Raw genomic sequence first — 19,434 nt, 5'->3', positions numbered from 1 at the left:
AAATTTTACATGATGGTCATTTTAAAACTGGAAATGGATCAGGCCAGCAAGAACGACAGCAAGCCTTTCCAACTTAAGCTGCTATAGATTTGTGCCTTTAAGATTACTTTGAAATTTCACTCAATGAAATGGCGGGGAAGACAAACTTTTTCAAAAGAGCAATTCAAGTATTTCACGATATTCAGCATCTGTCTTACATTAATTCTTTCAGCCTACTGACAATTAGTAAGCACATACAAAGTACAAAGTCTGACATGGTCTAAAACTTAAGTTATGTTAATCCTCCTTTACACGTAAAGTGAGAATCTTAATAGCTTTAAGCAGAAACAACACAAAACAGAGTGAAATCAAATTTTGTAATAAGGAAAGCATACAGTCAAAATGGTAAATGGTAAATACATAAGGGAGACCTTTTATTAGTCACATTACTCTCAGCAGACATGGAGAGCTCTCACTTTAACAAGGCCTTAGGAAGATCATGTGGTCAAGTTTTTAGCTTCTAAGGTTAGTACCAGAAGAGTAACCTTGACTCTTTTATTAAAGCTACTGCAAAAATCTGTTACTAGGAATAACAGAAAAAGTTAAAAAACCCAAAACCCAAATCTGCATACATCATTAAAGTGAAGGCATATAAATAGGTCTGAACTAATTGTAAACCAGTCAAAATTCATCAATAATCAATACACAGCTGAACTTCAGTGTGGCATACTTTCTTTTACTCCCCAGAAATTAACTGTACTTATTTTTATAGCTGTTTTGTTAATATTGGGAGGCACACCACAAAAACAACTCCACAAAACCTCCAAACAAAACCAAAAGAAAACCTCGCTATTGGTTATACATCCTATCTCACTGTGAGCTGGAAACCTTTTTAAGATGAATCACTATATTTTTTTAGGCAGTCTACATAATAGGAACAGTCAAATTTGCCATAGTTTGTTAAAAATACTTGTCTTGATATAAAATAGCATTTTATGAAGGGTTTATCCAGCTAGATGTAAAGATCCAGATTAGCTGGTAGGTATTGGCCTTTGAAAATTCCAGAAGTCAGACTGAGTTAATTAACATTATAACTGAGTTAATTAATTATACTGTCCTGAAAATGTATTTTAAAGACACTTATCTACCTTGACACAAAAAGTCTTCCAGTTAAGGCAGCAAATATAGTTAACCAAGAAAATAAACAAACATTACAATAAGCAATAAACAAAAAAGACATTAAGAGTTCCAAATTTTGTTTTAAATGCCACTACTAATCTGTATCAATAACAGCTACTCTGGGTAGCTTATTGTTCACATTACACTCAACAATACAATAGTTAGGGAAAATAAGAGGAAACTACATTCCTCTCCAGCATTGGAAGGTTACTGTGTTCACATAATCAAGACAAAAAAAACCCAAAGTAAACTAGACTGTCTAGCCAGCAATGGCAAGGCTAAGCAAAAATTAAATCCCTAGGAGAATTCAACTTAGTAACTAGCCCATTGTAAGAATCCACAATTAAAGGCAGCATGGTAAGAGTTTGGGATTGGTTTTATTTCTTGACACCACCTCAAGCCATGCCAGAGAGGCTGCAGTCGTTTGTATTACTCAATATAATGGAGCAGGTTTGATTTGATCACAAATAATAGCTTTAAGACACAGCTCTAAATAATGAGGACTGATGGTAACAAACCCCTAACATCTCTACTTATAGATTTTGTAAAGCCTGTTTGGGTTCAACACCCATTTCAGTAGATCTTTCAAGATATTGCGAAGGAAACGCTTTATCAGTTTTACTGGGCAAGAGTGGAGAAACAGGGAAGATGCTTAAGTGTAGTTTTAATTTAAGTCATTCATTAACAAAATATGACAAGGTACTTCTGGTAGGTCATTTACTTACCTCCACTTGCTGATTCTTGCTCTTCCCCTTCAGGAAATGTAGCCTGGCTTGGTAAGCTATTCCTAGAACGAGTGACTGACTCTAAGTGTGAAGCCCTTCCCAACAGAGATAGCTCATCTAGCACCTCTCCTTCTTTGGCTTCCAAATCAGATTTTGAAGTGGTTAACTGTTTTATGTTACCTGGTGCCATTAAACTATTTGGGTCATTTAAACAAGCTACAGTACCACTGTCCAGGCTTAACACTCTGGCACGATTCTTGGCACTGTTTGTGCTAGAAGTCCGTCGTGTAGATCTTTTTTTGCTAATTCCTTCAGAGCTAACGTGGGTTTTGTGAGCATTTTCAGAGTCTGCGCCCCCACGGTCTTTAGAAACGTATTTGGTCTTTAAAGCACTGTATTTTCCATCAGGAGACTGGCATGAATGGGAGGTGGTGCTGGAAGAGCTATCACTGCTGAACTGGTGAGCTGACTGCATGCTTGATGTCCTGCTCAAGTCACTTTGATCACTGGAGTCCTCATCGTGACAAAACACAGCACTGTGAGGTTTAGTACCAGATACGCCTCGGAAGGAAACATATTCCCTGTGCCGACTTGAATCAAAACTACTAGCCCGCTTTTTTCCTGTCCTTCTCCGGCTCGACTTGTGGCTAGAGGCTGTTCGATGTATCAAACTAGAAGATTTTGGTCGGACATCTCCTTCTTTTAGTTTTCCACTAGTTTCTTTAGCAGTTCTTGAATCTACTAACACGGCTAGTTTCTCACTCTGCTCATCTCTTTGTTCAGCAGCCTTCCCATGCGGCCTGTCAGCTTGTGTAGTCAATTCATTGGCATGTGGGTTCTTATTGGCCTCTTCTGAAGCAGAGGCACCAAGACCTTTCTGGCTGTGCATCTCATCAGATGCATTAGAACCCTTTACCTCTTGAACAGCACCCAGAGGACTCACTTCCACAGCAGTCCTTTGGCTACTAGTCCTTTTGTCAGTAGTAGCACTACTGTCATCCTCTGAGTCAACACCACAGTCTTTTTTCTTACCATCCTTTTCCTCTTCTCTAGGAGACTCCTCCTCGTGCTCTGACAATACACTTTCTATATGTGTTGAGCTAGTATGTTCACTTTTATAGCTACTGATGGTACTGTTGGTGTCACGATCAGTCCCGCTGCAGTAGCTTTCTGTTGAACCACTGCTTCTAGTACTCAGGCTTCTCAGACTGTCCATACTTTTGTCTGCTTTCAATGATTTGCTCTTCCCACTCTTAGACAATGGTTGAGGGCTGCTACTTTTCAGAATGTCATCTAATTGAAAAACTCCTGAAATGCAAGAGTTCTCACCCAAAGACTCTCGGGATCCAGAAGGGGGTTTGGAAGCTTCTAACTCACTGACAGGATCTAGTCCTCGTTTTTGCTGATAGAGGGGGAAGTCATTTAGTGAAGCATCTGGAAAAGCAACAGCAGAGCTAGAAGTCCTTGGTACACCTCGAGGTCTATGATCCTTCCTATAGGAGTGAGAATGCAGAGTTACCAGCGAAGCTACTTCTGCGTCACATGCACCGTTTTTAGACTGGTCCACAAGCTGGTTGTTCGAGAGGCACACTTTGTCACCGCTGTCCCTTGGCAAATCCTGTCCAGAGGACAATGAAGGTTGGATGGAGACAAATGAGTCGTTCGACACCAGACGAAAAAGCTTCCGATCAGTTGCCAAATCTGTTTGAGTACACATTTAAAAACAGTCATCTAGAATGCTCATTTAAGTCATATAGCTTCCTTTGAAACTGTTTATATCAGACAAAGTAAATGAACTGAAAAATCCAACTGCAAGTACTATGAATTTGTCACATTGCTATTTAAAAATATTTTATAACATTTGGAAAAATCTGACAAGCCTTTTTTTAATAAAAAAAGAAACCATCAATATCAGCTTATCCCTAGCAACTGATAAGACATGGCAATTCTGACAAGTTCCCAACTTCCTCTATTGCGGATATGTCTCAGATTTAATATTTTTACATATTCCAAAGTTTCTTAATTATAAAAGAGTACCCTGCCTTTCTTTTTTGTTCCTACATGCATTAAACAAACTCTAAAGTTATTAAAGAAAACACAGTAAACCCTATTAAATCTGAAGTCTCCAAAAACCCAGCAAAAATCACCTTTCCTACTAGATACCGAGTAAGTTCAGTTAGCAATGATGCAATGACTGTCACATGTGTTTTTGTACTATAATGAAACTCCCTATGAAGGCATTGAGTTTTACTACCTCTACAAAAAAAAAAGGTGCTTTTGCTGTCAAAGCAAATCATGAAGATTTACAGGTAGCTCTTGGTTAAAACAATCATTCCTGTTACCCATCACAAGCAGTCTCCTGTAAAACTACCCATCTGCAGGCAGTACTAAAAGTCAGGCTACTTTCCCTTTTGCTACTGTCACTAGCAGATCTGGAGGCCAAGTTAAGTTTCCACAGTTGTTAAATTCCTGTAGAATATATCTGAATGCATGTAACTTAAGAGACTTCACAGTTACATTACTCAGCTGAAAGTTGCAGAACCCTGCTGCCTATTGTGACCAGCATGGCCACCTGTGATGCTCCATTCCAAACACACTTTTTGCACTGAGTCACACAGTAATGACTGAATCATCCATCTAATGGTTCTAATCACCCACTAGCGATTACACTAGCAAAAATGAAAGGTGGTATTCTCAGAATTAATTTCCTCCTAATCACCAGCAAAATCTGCAAACAAAGATTTCCCTTTGGTTTTATGCTCTGTTTTGGTCTGACCAGGTCTTTTCCGGACAACGAAGCTAAACAAAAAATTGTTTTGTTTTGTTTCAGAACACAAGCTAACAGTTTCCTTACATACTAGAAAAAAAAATTTTAAATTAACCAAGCTCTGATAACTTGCATCTTGGAAGCGGCCTACAGGTCTAAGAACATAGAGGTCTGTATAGGGTTATTTACTTTATAGAAAAGCTCGCCACAATTTCATTTGTCTGTACTCATAAGGAAAGCAAATTAATCCACAATGAAGTCCATTAAGCACAGGCCACCTGTAGTCTAAGAGATATTGTCCAAAGAAATCTAAGTTAGTTATCTTTCAGCAGTAAGGTGACAGTAAATAAATACTACCTGCTGGAAGATTTCAGAAGAAGGAACACATAGTCAAATAAAGTTATAAGCATTCAAATTATGCTTCTCAGAAGCTTAAGTAATTAAGAAAGGAAACAGGGAACTTCAAAACAGACTCCAAGAAAGGGTATCAGTAAACTGCATTAATTTATTTAGCATATTAAGCAAAGGGTCTCTGGTAACAAAATACCATGTTTAAATATGGAGAAGAAGAAATTTTACCTTGTTCTTCACTCCCTTCTTTACATAGGCTAGAACTCTGGCCAAGACTCAAACTGATATCATCAGAGGTCTTGGCAGTGTCAGTATCACCTGCAAGTTTTAAGAAAAAAGAGTACTAGTGCTCAAAGTAGTAACACATACACCTACATTCTCAACTGTCATGAAAGACTGTTGCTTGTATTTCTTCATCTAGGTAAGTAACAATAGTTACAAAATTAGAATAACACAAGATTTCTTTTAGATATGAGTATTGTCTACTTTATTTCTATTATCTTCCACAGAACTCAAAAGCAATCAAGATTGGGTTTTTTCCCTTCAAAGTGCATCTACGGGAATATTTCTTTATGCATGTTTGTCCATAAAAAAAGGAGGGGTTGACTAAGAAAATACTTCTAATGGTCAGAAAAGTAAGGAGAAAAACAAAATCAAGGTGACAAAAATTCGCATTCAAATTTTTTGGGTTTTTTTGCCTTATTATTGGCTGGATATATTTACAAGAAAGTACTCATAATATGCAAAATTGTTAGCTTTTCATCTTAGAGGAGTTCACAAGGGCTGGAAATTACTTCAGCTAAATGTCCAACAAAAAGAAGTAATCAAGTCATTGATATGCAGTACCAGAAGGATAATTGGTTTCATTGAACTCAACACAGTAGAGAGAAGTCTACCCCAACCAAACCTTTGGCTCTGCATTTTATAGGCAAATGGAAAAGCTGTCATTACATGGGAATTAGATTATGGGCCCCAGATTATTCTCTCCTTATGTTTTGGTCATATCATTTGCATGTCCAAAGAAGACTTCCCCCAACTAGTAAATGTTGTGTTTCACTCAAAAAAGAAAAAATGTCAAGACAGAAGGCAGACAGTATTTGGAAACAACACAGTAAACAATACTGATTTGAAGTGCTTCTGCAAGGTAATTTAACTAGCTAAAAATCTCACCTTTGATGGTTGCTGCTGTTCCCAGACGAGATAACCCAGATCCAACCTAGAAACAGGAAATTATGTAAAAAGCTGTACACTTTCAGGAAATAAACAATTTTTATTTCCTATTAGTCCAACACAAGCATTTGCCTATACACCTAGGAGAGGTTTTTAAAGCCACAAAAGCATCCAGCAGCACAGTGTCGTAAAATTCTGACTATGTTTCCACTACAAAGAGATGAAAAGTCATATAATTAAGCATCCAACTAAATCACAGCACTATTCAACTCAAAAGCCAGTGTTCATGGAGACTTTACTATGCTGATTTTAAAAAGTTTCAAACCTAAGAATTCTCCTAACATAATGTGTCAACAAAGCACAAGTGCAGTGCTACAGTAATAATTGCTGTCGTAAACCTTAACATTTAATGCCACGATTCTGGTTGTCTAAAATGCTTAAAGAAAACACAATCTTAGTATAAAACTTATCCATCTTAGTATAAAACTCATCAGTTCACAATAAACACCAAGCTAAATCCAAAAATTGCTCCCATGTGAAAAGATACATATTTTTCCAGTTAATTTCACATTCAATGGCAAACCACCAGGCATGGCACCTGCTCATACAAAAAATTTCACCATTTAGGTTTGCAATCTACCTTTCTAAATATATCCTATAATCCATTGGAGATTACTCTGCAGAAATGCTAAAGAGAATTTGGTCTTACCTTCACTAACATTTTCAATACAACCTCTCAACTTCAAAGAGCATACAACAATGCAGGTGTCAGATAATTAAATCACTCAGAAATAAAACAGAGGAAGAGCACTCAAAGGCAAAATCTGAACCTATAATACATAAATAGGATGGCCATTTGACTGATGGATGTATACTTACTGGGGTGCTGTTTTCCAAAAATGCCTAGTTAAAATTACTCTGGAGAAAAGAGCAAAATTCTACTAGTTATTTTCTGTAAGCACAGCACTTTCAGGTAACCTGAAGATGCGTGCAGATCCTATTCAGCCATAGCACAGAAGAACAATGGCTTTATGTATAATCTGAAAAAGCAGCTAAGAGCTTGTTTAATACATTTGCTTCACAACATTGTCACACACACTTTTAGTAACTCATTTTGTCATGTTTCAGCAGTTTTCCATTCAATAATATGTCACTGAATACAAATGCATCATCACAGGAAAGCTATTTCATACAGAAAAACTGAACAGAACTCAGATGCTAACTGTTCATGCTCTCTTTAGATGCTCCACATTCAATCACAGAGGACCAGTGAATACTAATTTTCTTAGAACAAATACATTCTAAACACTATACTTTCTTTCATAGTAGCTTGAACTTCTTCACATGCTTTAATATGAATATTAAAATATTAAAACATGCTTTAAAATATGTTTGGAACATATTTTTTTCCAAGACTAGTCAAATAACTAGTCTGGGCATCATGTTTCTATCTTCCTACATGGACTATCACTTCTTATTCCTTTGCATCAGCAAATGCCTTCTCTCTTGAAGGAAAATCTCTTAAGAGTATCTATGCTGCATAGCTGAGCTTGATTCAGATAAAACACCAGCATTAGCATACCACTGCACTTTGCTATCTACTGCTTGCTCAGAGAGCTAATTAGAAGAACATGATATTGCAATACCAAGCCGAGGACTTCCATGTCATTTGAAGACAGGTTCTGTGTCTTTCCCAGGATGCTGCATTGTTCATTATCAACATAACTGTACAGCCTGACCAGTTCATCTACTTGTCCTCATGAAGGGTTGATAAAAACTAGCCACAACCAGCTAAATGTCACAAGCCAAACAGAAGGAACAGCACATCCAACACTATGGAATTTGAACACATAAACCTGGTAGACATAATACGGAAACAGACTAACTTCCCCAGTGAAATTCAAGGCAACTAGAGCATAATGAAGTTACATTAAAATGTAATAAAGCCACGTTCTTCAGCACTTCCATCTGGCAGGACTCCCTATTTATTGCTTTCTTCACAACCCTGCTGAACAATCAAGGAAGTGAAGATTTTGCAGAGGACATGCAAAAATTAAACAGTTTTAGTCTTTCCATTTTTAGCAGTTTATTTTTCTTTATGCTTTAGCAAACTAACTTTTTTGAGCCCCAAATCCGACCTATCAGGAAAAATAACCTGCAGAAAGCCATTCACAATTGCAAGAGATAATCAGCAGTGGAAATATTCTAAGATAACATAAGCTTCCTCAAATACAGCATTTAAATTTACAGATTAAGCTTTAAATGGTAGAAGAAACAAAAGTAGGGAAGGAAGACAAAATTAGAACATCAGCATGAAGATACAGCTTGAGCTACCCAAGGGGACAAGGGAATCCCACTACAGTGGGTTCTTAGTACTTAGCTCACCATACTCCGAGCCACTTTGATTTCTTAAATCAGAAGAAAACTAACTGAGGAAAAGGGAATACTTACTGACAGGACAGTAGGTTCCCTTTCAAAATCTAGCCATTCGTAATTTAAGTACAAGATGGGCTGAGAGCTACACTGCTGGGAGAATGCAATGCCTTCCTAATAATGCAGTTACATACAAAAAAGAAAATTCTTTTTAATCTAATATTAATTACCCAAAAACCCCGCAAAAATAACAGGAAGAAGTTATCTACGAATTGCAAAGCCAACAATACTACAGCAACAACTGTAGTAGCTTTAATTCTTACCTGGTTGTTTGGATCTATCCCAGCATAGGAATTGCGTGAACTACAGCCAACAGGAGGAGTTGCTTCTCGTATGAACTCTGACATCTCAATACCTCCACCAGGGTCACTGAGAGAAACATTAAACAAAAAATCAACACATTATCCTCACCAGTTAAACAAAATTTTGTCTATGTTGAGCGCATATTCAAAACAAATTTTCCCTTCTCAAAAACCAAGGGCTCAAATATATCCCAATATCTTGGATGAACACTGGCTGTTTGACACAGGAAGCTCAAACTGCTGCCCCAAGTCCACTGTCACCAGCCAACACAAACTGTGAAGACTTAGGCCCTGTAAGGCATTCCAAAATGCTGACATTTTAAGTTCTCCCTGTCTTTATGTGCACATGTTATTTTTGGATCAGCTGTTCAACCATAACACCCAGAAATTCACCTCTAGAAGAAAATACTACATAGAACTCAGAGCATGGAAAGGACTCCGGGTCCTTTCCTTAGTCTGAATGTGGGAGCAAAAGCAAGGATGGCTAATGAAGAAAGCCACATGTGAAAGCTTTTAAACATGCAGAGACATACAGGGCCATAGTATTTCTCCAGGGATGCAAACCACATCTTTCTACTCAAAAATAACTTCCCTTCAGATACTTTACAGCTCCTACCAAGCAGTATTTTGAGGTACAACACATATATCATTGCATCCTAGTGATCTCACCCTTTCAGGATTAATAACTATTGGTTTGAAAGTATTTCCTAGAGCAACACTATCAAATCGAAATTCCACAGAATTCAGCTTGCCAAGGCAAATATTTTATGAAAAAAAAAAGCAAGTTGGATTCATCCATTAGGACAATGGGGTCTGAAGTCAGTTGAGGACTAAAACACAAGGATCCAACCCAGCACTGATTGTTAATTGCAAAGAGGAAGCAGTTGAGGCACTCTTTTTCCTATCCCATCAAAGTTCTCTTCAAGCATCTTGATCCAGGAGACTCCCAAACAGAATTACCTGCAGGGTAATTTGACACTGATCCTCTGTGCTTCTTCCCAGGTATGAACAACAGCTTCTCAACAATCAAATTCCAGCATTTTGCTTAAAGTACTCATGCACAATGCTCGTCCATCAGACCAATACACTAAAGACAAAGGCCCTCTGAAGAAGGGAACACAAATGGACAGAAGCACTGCAAGGCTTACTTAATGGACAACTAACTAGTCTTATAGGAAAGTCTTAGACAATAGGAACAAGACTTAATAGGGTGGCCTGTGCAGGGCCAGGAATTGGAATCGATGATCCTGATGGGGTCTCTTTCATCTCAGCATATTCTGTGATTCCAATAGTTTCTGAAATACATGGACATCAATCAAGGATATTGTAAACAAACTGTCTGCACACTAAAGGACCTGACACATGATTCATCCTGCAGCATGACATGTTAAGCTGCTGTCATCTTGGAGAGGTGTACAGGCACAACCTCGGGAATCACTCTAAATAATATAAGAAGCACATGATTCTTCCTACATCAGCAATGACAAAAAAAGGACAGTTTGAAGTTAGGAATAATAATATATATTCCTTCAGTAAAAATAAGTTAACTTAAAAGACAACCAGCCATTAGCTAGCAGAAGAACTACGGTCCAACTCAGTCAAATTAAAAAAAGAAGCGAGAAGCCACCATTTTGATACAGTTCAACGAGACAGGCATACTCTTGGAGATGGCATTTTACAGAGCCCTCTCTGACCTAGTATCATCAATAATGCTAAGGCAGGTAAGGAAAATGAATTTTAAAAGAATCAGCACCAGCTTCAGCCAAAGCATTCCTTCTGTAAGCATTTAAAAATACATAAGGACATAACATGAATTTAAAGACTAAACTGAAAAATTCTCACAATGCTTAAGTTCAGCATACATAACAAAGTCAACTGAAGATACAATAAAGAATGCCTTTCACAAAAAGATGAAATTCCTTTCCTGTTTGAATAATTCATTGAAAAACACTGCATGTGATTAAAGTACATCTTATGAAGTAGAAAAATAAGTCACTGCAAATAAGCTTCCATGCATAGAACCAGGGAGTTAGCCAAAGAAGGCAGCAATTTTGTCTAAAACTGAGCCACCACATATCAGCATAAGCAACAACAAAATCCATCACCGCCACTCTACTCACAGCTCCTATATTCTGTGATAGCACACACAAATGAATGAACTAAAGCTAGTAAAAAATATCAACAAATAAAGTCTGCAGGAAGAAGCAGGAAACAGATTTCTAGGATTGACCACTGTATGCCTAAACCTGGACTTCTGCAACATCCAGAGTTCTTTAGGAGCTACTTGACACTAGTGCTGTGGCCAGGACTTCCTGATATGAAATTCTACCATCTGTTTCTTAGAGTTTGCTGTCTTCATTACTTAGGCAAGTGCTATACATTACAGTTTGCAAACAAAATAACTGCAGTGAAGTTACAACACAAATCAAGACGACTGAAAAAATTACAGCCAGCAACAGACACTGCTGTGAAAGAGGCACTCAAAGATGACATAAAGCAAATTAAAACTACTGTTTCTAATTATTAGTAACTCTGAAGGAAAATTACTATCTGCAGGTATATCCCATCAGCATGTCAGAGACTAACCAAATGCATGAAGAGGCCGTAAGTCTACACGAATTCAAGTTTAAAATCTGACTTAGGCTCATTGACTACAGAAATCTGACATCTGACCAGAACTTCAAGGAGTAATCCGAAATAAGTTTCTTTGATTTCTGGACAAAGCAGAGGAAGAGTTTTATTATCTTTTGAAAATCATCGTCTGTCCTTAATGTCCAATAAAAGAGTAGGGTAGCTAGTCAGAACGCTGCTGTCGAAATACATAAGAACCACGGGATGTACTGCAAATGCTAGATCACAACACATTCAAGTATTAAGAGAAATTTTCTTCCAAGCTTGAGTCACTAATGATAGTCAAAAATACTAACTCCAAACTCAAGAACATGTCTGCCAGCCACAGAAAACTGCAAGGAGAATAAATAGCAAAGGAAAGAGTCTTTGAGAGAGATCACCTTTTTCAAATTTTACTTGCTCACTTTTAAGTAGACTGTAAATATTTCAAAGATGCAACATCCTCCAGCTACTAGCTTTACCTGGTAGAAGTAGACTTGAAAATTATGTAGCATCATTATTACAGGTTCTGATGGAGATCAGGAGCACCAGTGTCACCAGATGAACACTTTATGATACTTTGAACCATAACAGCCACTGACTGACAAGAAGCTATATTCATATATCCAAAAGAAGATTGACTTAAGTGCTTTAAATTATTTATGTGGGTCCACTGACGCCCAATAAAGATCATGCTTGCACTGCTTCTATATTTCTATGAGACCAGGAGCCTGCATCCCCCCCAGTTGCTTTCAAGAAACCTCACACAAACATTACTATACTAACACCTGAAGTACAAAAACAGCAACACATATTCCTTTCTCTGAATTAAGACTTTCTTTCAAAAACATTAACTAGAGAATTTCAGCTTTAGAAAGAGGAGAGAAAAAAAATAAACAAGACATTTCTAAAGGAATGGTAAGTTGTTCTTTGCTTAAACATGCCAAAGTTGCATGGAAAGAAACCCTCATCCACAAACCACAATTAACTGAAGATAAATGAGCAGTTCAAGCAAGCCCACAAACAACAGCATATAATTTGTTGGATACCTGAAAGCACCACTTGGATGATAAACATCTTCAGAAAAAAAGAAGTTCTTAGAAGCTAAACAGAATCCTGAACACAACCACTGCTTAATCCTGCAAATAAATATACTAAGATTTGTATCTAAAGTGCTCTCCATGACTGTATATGTGGCAAGGTAAAAACTCAAGGATGGCTCTGCAAACTATACTATATGCATATTTATTCAGTATCACATGCTGTAGCCTAAGCTATCAAAACTAATTTTCTGATTATGCAAATATTTTAGATAGTATCTCTGCTCAGATCTCCCCTATATCCACCTTGAATTAGGGGGGCAGAGTTTAAAAATCAGAAAATCCTACACACACATTCTCTTCCCAGACCAGTTTGGGTTTTTATTAGTGTTCCAATTTAACTTACTAAGGAGGTTACAGCTCAATATTAAAACACTCATTCTACATCCCATCTACTGGTTTGAATGCTACCCCAGAGTTCTTGTAAGCTTCCAGGCAAAGATTAGTGTATACTGTACATCCCACTTACCAAAAAGTAACTCCGTAATTTCTGCATTGACCTTGTTCCCAGTTCTAGTTAAGAGACCTGAAAGTGGGAACAAGGATCATATAAAAGTTAATGAAACTTTAGTTGGCAAGCAGGACACACAGCATTAAACTAACCTCTACTTCTGAGCTCACAATGCTTATAATGTAGTATCTTGTCCCATGTCAACTGCTCCCTAGACAAAACAGAACTGAAACAACCAGAAAAAATTCACAACACTAGCAGAAATTCCCTTACCAACTCTGGGCCCCTGTTTTGGAAGCAAAAGCTATATAGCAAAAACACCAAACAAAAAGAAAAACCCCACCAAAAACAACTCAGACAAAACGCCTAAAGGTCACACCTAAAACATGCACCACCAAGGTTGCATGAGAAAGAACAGACTACTAGTTTATTTCCATTAATTTTATTAAGCAGAGTAAGCATTAAGATACAATTAGGGAAGGAGCCTGCCAAAATACCTCAGTACAGTGTTGGTAAGGTATAGGGTGATCTAAACAGAGTCACAATTAATATCAGCAGCTTCAGTTGCCAAACACATCATGGAAAACAAGTCAGGTTTATAAAAGATTGATACAAGAAGTTACTGTATATCAGCTTTAGAGGAATCTAAGACATCGTTTTTGCCAACAATACCTGAGCTGAGAGAAGACACACAAGAACCTATGACCACGAGGAGCTACCCCATATATAGACGGGAATGTCCTTGTACTTCCAGGCTTATCATTTTAAAGAGCAGCAGTTGAACACTTCCTTTCTTTAAAAGCATCACAATAAACACACTCAAGAGGCTTCTTTCAACCACGTTTCCTTAGTAAGACACACAATCTTTTAAGAGTCAGAACAGCATACAAATCATCTCACTTTCAAAACTACTCATGGCTACTAGTACCGGAAACTCAGAGACAAGAGAAAGGCCATCTCTAAAAGCTAACAATTCAAGGTTGATTTATTTCATGCAGTTTAACTTCTAAGATAGTCTCAAATTATCTAAGGCAGGCAGAGGCTTTGATATTAGAGCTCATAACATCCATAGTCTGATCAAACTGGTCTAGCTGGGCTTGTTGATGAGTCATCTTTTCTTTCTCCAAATAGTCTGGTCAGAGGAGGAAAGCCTCTGGCTTTGTTTTACGATGGCTACAAAGGAGATCTCTGGAAAGGAATCATCTCCTATTGACAGTACTTCAGAATCATTATCGTCACTGCTGAGCACAACAATTCCAGAATTTCCAAATTCACAGGACAGTACTCTCCTTGAAAAGACTGACTGGAGTCAAGCATTGTTTCCAACTCCTGGTTTTGCAACACTAAAATTGCAACCCAATCAGACACTCCTCCTGGTAAGGAAAGAATTAGCATGTAGTATGTGGTCTTTGACAGCTAGATTTTTAATACTACATTTACCACTGAAATTAGATTACTTGTACTAATTATGTTCATTAAACATTTAGTGACCTAATCCGCTCACATTTCCCATGCTATTGTTTCCAGCATGTCCAATACTGCTCTTGAACTCCTTTGGGGGAGGAACTAGGAAATTATTGTGAATGCATGATTTCAAACCTAACACATAAATAAGTCTACTTTTCAAGACCAGACGTAAAACCATCCTTCAGAACTACAGAGGTCTGTATCTATATTCCCTAGTGTTTAATCTCAATCACAATTCCAGTTACACAGCTGATGAAGACAGGACCTGTTAGTCATTTGAAGCAGTATGGAAAGTTCAGCAGACAACTTACCTGGGCCCATTGCTGTCTTTCCTCTTCGCTGAAACACTGCTTTGTTCTGTTTTTGCACCTCTGTCCATATGCTCACTGGCATTCCTCTCCACAATTTCTCCCTCATCCAGTGCCCTGTGCAAACGGTAATTCACCATCTTCAAAACGATAAAGAGAGCTGCTATCACTGGGCAATAGACAGCTACTATCATCATGGAAGAAGGAAGAGCCTTTCAAAAAAAGAACAAGAAAGCGTTAATGAACACAAGGTTGGATATCCATAAGAACACTCCCTAGATTTTAACTGTTTGTTTCATGGAGAAAATATGATAATTCTGAAAGTTACACCACCTACAGCCAGTCTTCATGTGAAAAATGTTAAAAGTTTAGCAACACACAAGAAAGAAACCATTGCACTACCAAAGATACTAAATCACCACAGCATTGTACTAAATAAACTTGTTTGACTGAAGCTTGAGAACCAAGCTCAACTCTCACTCGCTCCTTCTATGCTTTTGCAATGCAAGACCTAGGCTAGGAAATTTAGAGCTAGCATTATTTTAATTGCTATGAGTAGAAAAAAAGGGGAAGATTTTAAGCACATTAAAAAACCAACAAAGCATGAGGTGAGATCTTATTTCAGGGCTAGTACACAGCATCAAGTTCATTTCAGAAAAACTTGATGCACATTTGACAGCATGGCTGGACAGGAGAAAACCTGCTTAGATACCAAACATTGGTGTTTTGACTTCACTTGTCAGCTTCCTACAGCTACTGCTGCATGACAAGACACTGATCAGTCACAAAAGCCAAACTGTTTCCTACTTGCATACATAAAGAGGTTGCTCACATGTGTGACTCACACACTGCACAGCAGAACCCAACCTGCAAGACCACAGGCAGCAAAGATTTGTGCTAGATCATTGTACGCCCATGGAAAGGTAGCCAACACATGTTCTGAAAAAAAATTTTCATCTGTATGAAAGGCGGCCAGAAGCCACATGAAAAAAACCCTCAGTCCTGAATGCAACATTTGAAATTCCACTCTAAGTTAAGAGCAGAATGCATACAGCTCTTGCAGAGGTAAATAAGGCTTTCACAAATCAATCACTTCGGCAATAGGTATTGACAAAGTCCAGCCTGACAGCTATTGAGGAGAAGTGTTTGAAGTGCTGGTTAAACTTCAGATTTCATTTCAATGTATTCCTCCTTCTAAAACACGCTTTATTTGTGTTCTTAAATTTTGCCATTTCCTGAAGCAGTGATTAAACAAAATGAGATATTAAGTCTTAGTATGCATCCAAAAATTGACCATTTCCTTTAAAAAAGCAACAAAAGTTTAGGTTGTGAAGTATTTCACTGCACCACTATCCTCTACCCTGCTCACAGTGTAGTTTGAGATACACCTCCAAAATATAAAAATACACACAGACGTATGACAATCAGAATTAAACATCAGATATCCAGCTTGAACATTGATGTACTAAATGAATAGAACAAATGAGCTGTCTTTTTAGACCTCACAGCTGAAGGACAATTCCAGCTCATTTTCGTATCTCCCTAGAGAGACCATGGGAAGAGAAGAGTCATCATTGATAAAAAAGCCCCAGGAACATCTTGCAGAGTCAAAACACTGCTCAGAGTAGAAGACAGCAATGCCTCTCTAACCAGTGCATTGAAACATTTTAAGCCATCTAAAATTGACAGGCTGACAACATAGTGTAACATTATGCAAGGTAACAATCTCCTACCTAAAACTACTGCCCTGAATCCCAGAAGGATTTTAAGTAGCATAACTTGACCACAGTAGTCAGCCAAACAATTTTAAAGGACTCAGCTTGGTCATATGTGCTGAATAGAGAGGCCTCCTTTTCCTTTTCTCTACTCATTTCCCCTTCTGACTCTTCAAGACGCCCCTGGAACTTTGACAACCATGATGACTCTTTGTAACCTAGCAAGGTATTCCTCCAAAACAAGTCAAGTCTGACAACCATCATTAACACCTGCCTTGTCCTCCAAAACAAGATAAGTCAACACTGAATATAACATTTGAAGTAGGCCAGGCCAACCAAGTTGAAGTTTGCTAAGTTTCATTTTGTATGCTGAGCTGAACATCATCATGATGAACAGAGATTCACTCACCAAGCACCAGCTAAGGAGAAGAAAGAGGAAACCAAGCTACTTAAAACCAGCATCAATAAGCAAACAGGATCCACAATGACATGGCACCCTTACAACCCCTGAAGCCATGCTAGAATGGTTTCCTCAAGAAATGAGGTGCCTCCACTTCCAAAAACTTCACAGTCTGTTTCCTGCAGGCAAAGGCCAGCCTGTTAACTTTGGGAAAATGCATCAGCTTCCTGTACCTGCTAGGCAGTCTGCTACCCCATCACACACAGCTTCAACTTGCCTCTCCTCTATAATACCCAGTGCTCAAGAGGCATTACCAGAAGAGCCAGACTAAGGCTAGATAACAAAAGCTAGAGTTACTCCATAAAAGATGTGCCTCTACTTTTCTGTCTAGAGAGCTCATCAATTTCTCCCCTCTACTCCTTCATGAGGTCACAGTATATCCAGTTTATCTTGCAAATTCTACACTTCCAGTTTTTCAAAGGAAAGGTTTAAGAACAAGCACCAAAAAAGGCAAAACACCTCATGTAACTTACAGCAAACCTAACAGGGAATTCAAACTTTTTCCTCACATCCTGTTTTCACAGGATTGCAGAAAAATTTTTAAAAAGCTAAGGTAACTGATTACCTTTCTTCCTCATATTTGTAGTAGGTCCTCATCTCAGAATAGGGTATATATTCTGGGAATAGAAGGCATTTTAGCTAGCTAAGTCTGCCATAGGAACACACTTGACATCATGCATCATGCGGTGGTGCAGCACCGCCACCCATGGAACCAGCACCTTGTCTGCAGCACAGCCTCAAAGGGAAATTTACTGCAGCCTAAGCTAAACCACTTGCAACTGCTGTTTTCTAAGCCAAACTTAGAAGCATTCAACATAAATTTGGGGTCTTCTCTCCACAAAACAAAGCAAGTTCAAGTGAGATTGCCATTTCCAACTGTGCTCAGCATTTTATCACATGTGAGGAGAGACGTATTTCTCACCAGCATCCCATGTGATGCCACCTTCAAGACTGGAATACAAATCTAAGTCACAGAAATTTCCCACTAGATTACATCTTAAAATCAAAATAATTTCAAATACTAAAGCACTTTACTTGAGCCCAGCACACTAAAACCCTCAGGCCAGAGTTGTTATTAGACACCAGTTGGCCACAAGGCTACAGTTGCAACAATATTTCAGAGAACATCCATTTTTACTGCACATTTCTATTCACTTGCATTAGCACCAAAAGAACACATACTCCACAGCAGTCATCACAACAGAAGCTCTTGTACAATATAAAGAGCTACACAAAACCATATAAAAACCGTGTGCTTTTAATTATGTTCTGTTGAAAACTTCAATTATCTAATGACTGAACAAAGCCAACTATTAGATAAGCTCCTACCCAAAATTATTTCTCTGAGTCTTAAAGGGAAGCTAAGTAGTTCTCTCAAATATGGGGGGCAGAGGGAAGGACACTGATTTTCTACCACATTTCCGACAAGTTACTTTCCAAATTTAGATCTTTCAAGCAAACTTAACAAATGCAAGATATTCATATGGACAAAAGTTAAGATACAGGAAAGCATAGTTAAGGAGGACTATGTCATCTGAAACCTCCTGGCTCTTAAATTAGCTCACTTGCATCACAACACAACTCTTCTAAAACAGTAGGTAAAAAAAGGTTTAAGCACTCCTAGATTCCAATGGTCAAAATAGAAAAGAAACCTCCCACCATCAGTTCCAGCACTAAAATATTTCCATTCAAACTAGAGAAGGTCACTGTATCGCAGATGAATGTTTCCAGCACATATGTGCCAGGAACCAGAGGAAACTTCATTGACTACAGGCTGTACAACATCCTTACGAAGAAACTAACACTATATGGGTCCTACCTAATCTGATTACCTAGCTTTAGCTAGGCCCCACAGATGTAACAAAATTTCCAGATTATCTTCAAAAAATAAATGCATTACTATGAGGGTTTTTAACAGTGATTTTGAAGCTAAGTCTTCAAAATCAAACCAGATTACAGATCCCTACATAAAGGTGTTATCACATAAACATTAAGAAGTCAGTCATCTAGTAAAAAGAGTTAAAACTACAAGTATTTTGAATCCAGTATTTTATAGAAACAGTTTTACTGAAAAGAGGACGAATCAGGAAACAACAGACATAGTCTGGTCCTCAATTCTTTTTTATGGACAGAGTCCTTAAGAACTGCCATTATCCAGAAGTTCAGTCACAAGTTATCTGGTTTTTGACCAAAACCTCAAAGAATACTATTGAAACTTGAGTAGCAAGAGACTGCAAGTGTCTTAGAACAATATGGCATATCAGGAACTGCTATCATAAACTGAATTTCAATTATTTAACATCTTAGTTTAAGAAACAGGACATATTTCAACAATGTTTCAGTGGAAAAAACTTCCACGCGAAGCTACATTTATATGACCTACTTCTATAACTATGTACACAAGTCAGGAAATTAAG

At 37.9% G+C, this 19,434-nt stretch overlaps 1 protein-coding gene across 9 annotated transcripts in view; it reads right to left on the bottom strand.

The window, feature by feature from the left end:
• Nucleotides 1–19,434, bottom strand: part of PCNX1 (pecanex 1) — a 93,617-nt gene that overhangs the window by 66,172 nt on the left and 8,011 nt on the right. For 8 of the 9 annotated variants that reach the window (XM_064713722.1, XM_064713719.1, XM_064713721.1 and 5 more), the window contains exons 2-6: nucleotides 14,846–15,054; nucleotides 8,868–8,973; nucleotides 6,172–6,217; nucleotides 5,230–5,319; nucleotides 1,884–3,584 (exon numbers count right to left, since the gene is read on the bottom strand). In XM_064713722.1, coding sequence (XP_064569792.1) covers nucleotides 1,884–3,584; nucleotides 5,230–5,319; nucleotides 6,172–6,217; nucleotides 8,868–8,973; nucleotides 14,846–15,039 — 2,137 coding nt within the window. In that variant the 5' untranslated portion in view covers nucleotides 15,040–15,054. Of the gene's footprint in view, nucleotides 1–1,883; nucleotides 3,585–5,229; nucleotides 5,320–6,171; nucleotides 6,218–8,867; nucleotides 8,974–13,085; nucleotides 13,143–14,845; nucleotides 15,055–19,434 lie in introns of those variants that run through there. The other variant, XM_064713727.1, reaches the window with a different exon arrangement.

Source organism: Zonotrichia leucophrys, chromosome 5, assembly GCF_028769735.1.
Source record: "Zonotrichia leucophrys gambelii isolate GWCS_2022_RI chromosome 5, RI_Zleu_2.0, whole genome shotgun sequence".
In the NCBI taxonomy this organism is placed as follows: Eukaryota; Metazoa; Chordata; class Aves; order Passeriformes; family Passerellidae; genus Zonotrichia; species Zonotrichia leucophrys.
Note: the sequence above shows the minus strand (reverse complement) of the source record. Positions and strands in the feature narration are given on the sequence as shown.